At 45.1% G+C, this 9,326-nt stretch overlaps 1 protein-coding gene across 1 annotated transcript; it reads left to right on the top strand.

Annotated features, from left to right (window-relative positions):
- Positions 1 to 2,277: 2,277 nt before the first annotated feature.
- LOC130839279 (ADP-ribosylation factor-like protein 13A) lies at positions 2,278 to 9,090 on the top strand. The gene is made up of 7 exons (XM_057713377.1): positions 2,278 to 2,336; positions 2,712 to 2,782; positions 6,240 to 6,489; positions 7,372 to 7,477; positions 7,999 to 8,186; positions 8,801 to 8,891; positions 8,986 to 9,090. The coding sequence occupies exons 1-7, from the start codon at positions 2,278 to 2,280 to the stop codon at positions 9,088 to 9,090; spliced, it is 870 nt and encodes a 289-aa protein (XP_057569360.1).
- Positions 9,091 to 9,326: the final 236 nt, after the last annotated feature.

Genomic DNA, 9,326 nt, shown 5'->3' on the forward strand with positions numbered 1-9,326 from the left:
TGGCACACAGTAAGTTCTATATAAATACTTTGTAAACTTAAAAAAAAATGATGACTAAAAGTTCATTTAGTGATTAACTGTAATCAGGCAAGGTAGGGAGATGTGGGTTTGCTGCTGGTTACCATGGATATGTCAGAACCTTGACAGCCATTGTGAGGACATCACCTTACCCGTTACAAGGGGGCAACTGAGCTCAGTTACTCTGGCAAGAAGGCTAGAGAGCTCAATACACTTTTCTGTTACTCTACCCATCTTAGGTCTTTCACCCAAAAAGAACCAACTTCTACTCAGATACATAATTAACCACCTCAAGGTAAGCAAAATATATCATTATCTCCATTCTATAGATAAGAAATCTGAAAATGGTAGGTTTAATTTAGGTGATTTCATTCCAGAGTGCCCAGGAGAGGTGCTAGAAATGAAGGACCTGGTAATCCCTAGTCCAATTATTTTCCTTCTCAGTTATCCCACTTATCCTTCTTTAAGATATGTTCTTAAGCAAGAATTTGTGTGATGCCAGTTTGATCTTTCTTAGTGGTACTAACAAATACAGACTGCCTGAGATCAAGTTAGCAAGCTCTGACAATTATCAGGAAACAGACATGAAGCTGCTACTTCTCATCTCAAAGGGAGGTGGCTATCATGGAACCCAGACAATCAGACTCCAGTGTTTCAGGCTCTAGGTCTTATCAGCTTCATGAGCAAAGCTGGAGCAAGGCTGGTTTGATCACAGGCCACATATAAGGTTTCCCTTTCATCTGGCCTAAGCCAGAGCTATCCTCCAGAAGGTCCTTATGGGAATCTGAATGATTTTCTAGGGAATGAACTATGCTCTAAGAAATGCTATGAAATGTGAGTCCCTATTTGGAGATGGCAATTCTCTAAAACAGTGGGTGACTCTGTAGAACCCTGCTAAGTTATCCATTGATAAGTGGGCACATACACCATGCTCATCAGATAGCTAAGCAAAGCCCATCTGAGTATCAGCCTAAGTACTTTGTAAACCCAACCAGAGCTTCCCCCAGCTCTGGACCCCAACATAATTAGTCATTAGGAAAATATGAATCAAAACCACAATTAGATACCACTTCACATCCACTAGTATGGCAATAAAAAAATACAACAACGAGAGTTGGAGAGGATGTGGAGAAATTGGAACCATCCTGCAATTCTGGTAGGAATGTAAAATGTAGAAACAATCTGGCACTTCCTAAAGGTTAAACATAGAATTATCAAATGACCCAGCAGTTACACTCCTAGGTATATATCCAAGAGAACTGAAAACACATGTCCACACAAAACTTATACACACATGCACATAGCAGGATTATTCATGAGTCAAAAAGTAGAAACAATCCAAATGTCCATCAACTGATGAGTGGAGAAACAAAAGGTGGTATATCCATACAATGGAATATTATTCAGCCATAAAAAGGAATGAAATACTAATACAGGCTACAACATGGATTAATCGTGAAGTGATTGTCTACATTACCCTTTCTACTTAGGCAGTCACTTCCAAATATGGCTGTACTTTGATATCACCTGGGGAGCTTATGCTACTCCCTGAGAATCCTTGAGAGTCGGGTACCTGGACTGTTGTTTGAAATCAATTAGAGTAGATGATCTCTAAAATCCCTTATAGCACTTGGAATTGTATGAAATCTATGATAGTGGGTCACCAACACCCACATTTTTGAAGCAGAGGCAGTAAGAGAACCAAGCCCAATGAATAGCTGTTACTTAGAACAGATCTTCCAATAGGTCCTTCTTTTTTTTTTTATGGAATCTAAAAAAATGGTACTGATGAACCCACTGACAGGGCAAGAATCAAGATGCAGATGTAGAGAACGGACTTGAGGACATGGGGTGGGGGGCGAAGGGGAAGCTGGGACAAAGTGAGAGAGTACCAATAGGTCCTTCTTGAAACCTAAGCTGGTTCTTCTCTAAGACAGCTCTCCACCCCACCCTCACCTCCAAGGTTGCATGAAGATATTCAAAACAGGAATGAACTATGGCTGAAGGGGTGCCATTATGCCTGTGTGGGTTGCTTTAATAAGAAATCACCCCATTTTGCCACTAGAGTTGATGATAACCAGTCCCTCCCTCTATGACAAGGACAAGGTTGGGTAGAATGAAATAATGGACTTCTGACAGTCCCAGGCTTTCTGTTTCTCAGTACCTGTGTACTTAGAAGCTGATTTAAGTTCAGAGCTAATAACGGGGCTGATTTCTTGTTTCCTTGTTTCCCTTAATATTAAAGAACTAAGCTGAATCATGCTCCGGCTACTGACCGGCTGCTGTTCTCGTCTAAAGGCAACTGAAGAGCCGCGAAGGTAATACTATGATTATTTCTCTAGACCTGTTCCACCATTTCCTCCAGTGTACCTGCCCATGGTCCCTCAAAGGACAAATCTTTATGATATATATCATTAGGGGAGGTGACTAAGTAGTATCTACAAGATGAGGGGAAGGGTTGGGGAGAGGATGACCAATTCTACAAGGCAAGTGAACCAGGGAAGAAAAGCATCCTTGGAGGCTTTAGAGAGGGGTTCCCACACCACCTTCTGCCACCCGGCTGTCCCTTTTATGACTGCATTGGGACCACTGCAGGCAGAGCCCCAAACACCAAGGAAGAGTATAATCTTTCTTTAGCCTAAGAACTAACAGTACTTTTAAAGCTTTGGCTCATTTTCCTTTTCCATTTCTAGGTATGCAACCGTCGCCATAGTGGGACTGGACAGCTCAGGCAAGACTCTTCTTGCGGAGGCATTCCAGAGATGTAAGGAACTGAGAGCATTAGATACTGGTTGAGGTCTCCCATGGGTCCCGGTGACCAATGAAATAATCATTCCTTCCTAGCCTTATTTCATGACCCTCAAGTTTCCTCTTTTGAAGGGAAACACTTCCCAACACAGAGACACACAGACACAGATACAGACACACACACTCCTCTCCTCGGGTATTATCAGCCTGTTTATGTCATGTCTGTCATCTGCTCCCTTTACAAGATATCCTAATTGAAGTTCTTCTCACAGTGTCAGGATGAATGAACTCAGACTATGTAAAGCACTGCAGTTGATTAGGAAGGCTGGCATGTTTGAAAGTGTCTGGTTCAGAGCTCAATTAAAGTGGAATTTGGTCTAGAGAAGAGAGACAAGTGTGGGATGATGAAGTTCATTCAATAACTCTTTGTGACAGCTCATATAGAGGGTGGGAGCTTAAGAAACGGTGTCAGTTCAGAGACATGCTAGTTTAATACCAAGTCTCCAGATTGCTACCGTGACATTTCAGGAAGCCATTACACAGAATTGCAGGGAGCTACTTTTCCAGTTGCGAAGCCCCAGCTAACGAAGCCAATCAATCAGAGAGCCCGGCACAGTGGCTGGCATAGGATGCCCTCCACTGATTTTTATTAAATAAAACATGGATTATGATGAGGTGGTTGTTTATACAACCTGGCAGCAATCTACAAAGTAGAGGAAAGGGCCAACGTGACTCCTGTCTCTGGCCGCCTTGAAGCCAGCATCAATGTCTTTGAAATACAGCAAACAGCCTGCTGGCTGATCTTGCCGTCTGTGGTTGTCTCCCCAGTATTCAGTCCACACAGCTGCCCGAAGGACTTAATGCAAACATCTGATCATGGCCCTTTCCTGCTTGAAACCACTCAGTGCCTCCCAGTTGCTGTCCAAATAAAAGTTAAATTGCTTATCCACACACTATGAAGGCCCTCCATGATGTGGTCCCTGATTTCTCCTCCAGCTTCGTTTTCCATGCTCTCCACATAGGCCCCCTGATGCAGCCAAAACAAATGAGTTGCCATTCATCTGCACCACGCCATTCTAGTTCACATGCCCACGCTTTCTGTATATGCTCTCCTGCTACCTAGCATTTCATCCCCTCCATCATCTACCTGCTTCACAAAATGCCTGAAGACACAGCCTAAGCTTGACCTCAGGAAAGTCATCCCTAATGCCCAGTGCCTCCTTCCTCAGCTCCCACTCTATTCTGTGCCTCCCTTGATCATGCACTTATCACAACATCATTGCACAACTGCAAGTCCATCCCCTATACTGTGAGCCCTTGAGGAAAAAGGATGGATCCTTTCAGCTCTGTATCTTCAATCTCTGTACTTTTAGTACCTTCAGGTAGGTACTCATTCATTTACGGAATGAATAGTCTCCCCCATTCGATCCTTCTCCTCAGGCTACATGTTGCCTCTTTCCAACTTTTCCCTCTCTCCCCCTCCCCCCACCCTTGGAGTGGCAGCCCCAAGCATATTTTAGCCAGTGGTTCAGCCTGGTATCTCACCTTATCGGCAGCAAACTTGACTCTGCCTCTCCTAATTCTCTGAGTGGCAGACATGGTGAAAAGGTAAGCAGCAGCAAGAAAATCAAGGAGCCAGGATGAATCACAAGATTCCTGATAAAAGTGGGGATAATTTTTAGAACCCAACTCAGCTCCACCCCTAGATTCCCATCCAGTCTGGGTGGGGCCTGGGAATCTATATTTGAAGAACTCCCCAGGCCTTTCTAATGGCTAGGAAGCTTTGGGAAGCACTCATCTGTAATTAGCCCTACGGTATTTTGCCTATGAGAAGAGTGTCTGCTTTCCATGCTAATTCCTAGAGGACAGAGCCTGGAGTCTATTTAATTTGTTACTGTATAACTTGCCTTGTGTTTGGTGAGTAACTTGGGGCTGATTCATAAACCAGTAGGTTTATGGCTGTGACGTCACAGAGACGTTTTTAATGGCTAAGAAGCAAAGTGCCACTGATGTCACATTCTGAAGACTATCTCAGGCCACCCCTGCCCATGCAGGACTGCCAGAGTCAATCTAGTAGGTTCCTCTGTACCCAAAATGCAATCGCTTGCCCCTCCCCCCCAACGCCTGCAAATGGTTATGACAGGTAACAGCCTAGGGAGGAAGTTCCAATCTACAAGTAGTAACTTGTGTGAACATTTGAAGACACCAGCTATAAAACATTTCGGGACATAGGCCATTATTATCAACATCATTCACTATAACTGTTTTGTCTGCCATGGTCATTCGGGGCAAGGAACCCAAGCATGAGCACAGGTAAGTGCTGTCAGTTCAAAGAACTGGAATGTGTCTACAGACTGTCATGCTGAACCACAGTTCTCGGGGGGCTACGTGAAGGGTGGAATGCCCTGTGGGATTGTATGGTCTGGTCACAGCCTTGAAAGGGCGAACGTATCTGAGTTTGGCATGGCTGCTCAGAGGAGACATAAGAGGATTTCATGCTCTCATCCACAGTAACCGGTATGATCAACATTTACTGAATACCTACTGTGTCTAAGGAGATGCAGAGCCCCTCCCTCACAGAGTTTACATCTTAGCTGGGGAGACAGCACATGCACAGAATGAGGGGAAGGACCAGTTTAACATATCATGTGCTCAACAAGAGAAAAGGGGGAGCTGGGCCAGTCAGAGAGGCTTCCTAAAGAAAGTGGTGTCTGAGCTGGGCCTTGAAGAAAGGATGTTCATTCATTCATCAGATTCATTCAACACATATTTATGGAGCACCTGTGTACCAGCTTCTGTGCTCAGCATTGTGAATATAACAGTAAATAACACTGAAGGGGTTCCTATCCTGTCGCAGTTGATAACCCAGATAAATAAATCATAGAATCTATAACACTGTCATATGTGCTGTGATAGTGGTAAGCGCAGGAGAAAGGCACCTTATCTGTCCTGGGGGATGGTGGTGTGAGAGAAAACTTTCTAGAAGAAACAAGATCTAAATTGATATTAGAAAAACAAAACAGGTGTTAATCAAGCAGAGGGTAGTGGAAGAGTGTTCTAACCAGCAGGAATAGCATCTTATGAAGGCTCAAGGCAAGAGAGAGCAAGACCTTCATGTGGAGTTGGGGGTGGAGAGACAAACGAGTCAAGAAGCATAGGAAGAGATTGGGTACGAGGGACCCTGGACACCAGTCAGGGAAGCGATGGATCTGACAGGTTAGGAAGGAAAGGAGTCTGTATTCTATCTTCGGTGCAGTGGGTACTCACAGAAGGTTACTGAGCCAGGAGAGGGTGGCATGAACAAAGTGCCAGTTTAGGAGGATGGATCGGTGAGTGGGAGCAGGATGGCAGGATACCTCCGTAGGATTCCTCAGGGCAGGCTCTAGTCAAGGTTCAGATCATCGTTTAACAAATTCTTTCATCTAACTAGAGTCCCCTGTTTTCTTCTCGCTTCTTTCTTCCCCTATGCATAGTCCTCCCCAGTAGGACAGACAGTTCTGTGAAACCTGAGATGACCACACTCCTGCTGGATAATTATGACGTTTCCATCTACGACCTGAATGGAGACAGGAAGAGCCAAGGAATCTGGCCCAACTACTATGCTCGGGCACATGGGCTGGTTTTTGTTCTGGATTCCAGTAACTTAAGGCGCATTCAGGAAGCGAGGGTCATCTTAACCCGCCTGCTGTCTGATAGAAGAGTTTCCGGGAAACCCATTCTACTGTAAGAGTCTGCTTTTGTGTCCAATTTCCCCTTCCCATCTTATGCCTTTAGAAGAGAAGTAGACAGAGAAAGGGCTAGGGGGTCCCTTTGTCACATCCAGTTAGAGCTCCTCTCCTCTTTGAGTGGCGCAAAGGGGCCCCCCTCTCCTCTGGGGCCTGTTTTTAAGAGCTACTTTCTACCAGGCACTGCCATGGGGGAACCTGTTATCTAACTGTGCAAAGGTAATTTTGAAGGCAAGCATTAAAGGGAAATGGAGAGTAATATCTGGATCTTCCAACACTGCCACCCCCCCCCCAACCCATCCCTCAACTCTTCCTGAAGACTGCCTTCTATAATTTGCTTCTTTATTCTGGCTTCAGTCTCTGACCCTGAGACGAGGGTAGAAAACCCCTCTTTTGTATATTCAGTGCCATTGGCCTCCTCCCTTGACAGTTATGTAACTCTTATTCCAGGGTAATAATTCAGGTGGCCTGTCAACTCTCACCTCTCTCCCACTCCCTTTTAGCCTTTTTTGTTGCTGGTTAGCACCCCCATCTCAAACATGAACAGAGTTCGGGGGAGGATGTAAAAGCTCCAAATCTGTTCCTATCCCAGTTGGCAATTCTAATTAAAGTTTGAGTGTGTAGTGTGGAAGTGAGACGTGAGACCTGGGGATTATCTCAGGTTCAAATTACTTGTGCTATTCTCTCCTTCATTGAGAGCTGGCTAGAAAAATGTCTGGCTCACCTCACTGGGGATGGCTTAAAAGCTGGCCCCTGCATATATAGCAGCTGTACCAGAATTGGTTGCCCCCCTCTTTCCCTTCTTTTCTTGCCCTTGGCCTCTATCTTAGTTTCACTCTTCCTCTCTCCTTCCCTCCCTCTCTCCAATGCCTGGCTTTAGCCTGGCCAACAAGCAAGACAAGAAAGACGCTCTGCTACCTTGTGATATTGTTAAATATCTGCTGCTGGAAAAGCTAATGAGCAAGAGCAAGTCCATGTGCCGAGTGGTAAGTGTCCAGCCCTCCCCTCCCTTGTCCTCTCAAACAAGGCTGATGCCTCCCTTGGCCCAGTCCGTGATCAGCCTCCTATGCTGGGTATCAGGCAAGGCCTCTCCCTGCCAGGCAACAGCTACAGTGATGATTTCTGACTCAACAGCGATCATAAACATCACGCTTTTATAACACATTCACATCTGTTTTCTCATTAGGCCTGCAAAATAGCTCTTTAAAGTTGGAAGTTTCAATAGCCTCATTTTATGGTTAAGAAAGCAAAGGCTCAGAGACTCTTGAGTGACCTGTCCGAGGTCACACATTCAAGATGTTACCCTTGATTAAAGGATCTTAGCTTTTGTACCTCTCATTTACCTTCTCAGGAGTGAATGCTGAATGTCTCCTAGGAAGTATTAAGAGCTTTGTCAAGCACAGCAGAACTTATGTGTAGCTGAGCTCTTTGGCTGGGGGTGACTGGGACTGTGAACCCCAGGGGTCCCAGCCTCCTGAGCTGAAGCCTACTCTTCTTTTTGTCACAGGAACCCTGTTCAGCCATCAAAAACCTCCAAAGAGGGAACCAACAGCCTATAATTGAAGGCCTGCGCTGGCTGTTATCTGCCATTGGGGATACATATGAAGAGCTGTGTACTCCCCAAGAGCCACCCCCATCGAGAATCCCAGCCTCTAAGGGCACCAGAGGCTTTGGGGAAAGATGCTCATCAGACAGGTACTGAGCTGCCTCTATTAGGTGAACTGATAAGAACATGCAAAAGTCAATCTTCAAAAATAAGCAAGGAGTTCTGGGAGGGGATGGATTCTGTGCAGTGCTGAGTAAGTCTCTCAAGATGAGTTGGCCCAAATGGGGCAAGGGCAGTGACCACAAACATCCCAACACTGTTAGGTACACCCTCCCCTCGGCACAATTGGAGTGGTCACGTCAGTGGGATGAGTTAAGCCATCAGTATCAGAGCATCTCCAAAACAGGGCTTCAACTTCCTGGTTTGTCACATAGAGGAGAAAAGGAGAAAAAGCCCCTTAAGAAGCTTATTGGCAATATTCTATGGATGAATGTCCTGGAGGTACCCCACATTCTCTGCTTCCTGTTCCCCGATGATCCCAATGATAAGGAAAGATGGGAGGGAACAGGAATATGGAAAAGAAGAAGAAAAAGAACAACAGGAGGTGATCAAGATTTTGAGGAATGAAGGGATTAAATGTTCTGTTGTTCTGTTGTCCCTTTAATTTTCCAAAGACATATGGCAGGGATGGAGTGATAGCTGGATTTGATAAAGGAGCTTGCGTCTGTTTTCACTATGGCTTTGTCCTTTCTATCTTCCTCAGCGTTGCTACCAGGATGCAAATGTCCAAAGAAAAAGGACAGCATCTAGAACAACAGTCAATGGCACCTAGGCCTCTAAAGTCAATCCTATACGTAAGTGGCTGATTAAATGTTATTGCCCCAGGGACTCATCCGTGAGCTCTCCGGCACCAACTGACTTTTTTTCCTTCATCTTCCTGCTCTACAGAAAGGAGATATAAGAACAAGACCTAAAAAGAACTTATCAGTAACATTTGCTTTAGACGAACCCATGGAGAAGGGTGAATGTTCTCGGGGGCGATGGTGCATGTAACACCACTAAGCTTCGCTACAATCAGAAAGATGACTTGCGGCCCCCAGCTCCATATGCCAAGGGCAATCTTTTTGAAGGTAATCCTGGATCAGTGGTTAGCAGAGAAGAAAAGATATAAAGGCCTTCCCTCACAATTTATGAAACAGTATTCCTATTTGAGTCCAAAACTCTTTTCTCTTACTATGGTTGGTGGTCAGGAGAAAGAAAAGTAGATGAAGTGCTTGGGGATCACCATC

Source organism: Hippopotamus amphibius, chromosome 16 (assembly GCF_030028045.1).
Source record: "Hippopotamus amphibius kiboko isolate mHipAmp2 chromosome 16, mHipAmp2.hap2, whole genome shotgun sequence".
Lineage (NCBI taxonomy): Eukaryota > Metazoa > Chordata > Mammalia > Artiodactyla > Hippopotamidae > Hippopotamus > Hippopotamus amphibius.

Bases quoted from the DNA above. Each gene is read 5' to 3' on its own strand.
- LOC130839279 (XM_057713377.1), top strand. From the start codon at position 2,278: ATGCTCCGGCTACTGACCGGCTGCTGTTCTCGTCTAAAGGCAACTGAA. The intron at 2,783-6,239 runs GTAAGGAACTGA...CCCTATGCATAG, and splicing joins TGCGGAGGCATTCCAGAGAT to TCCTCCCCAGTAGGACAGAC. The intron at 8,187-8,800 runs GTACTGAGCTGC...TATCTTCCTCAG, and splicing joins GAAAGATGCTCATCAGACAG to CGTTGCTACCAGGATGCAAA.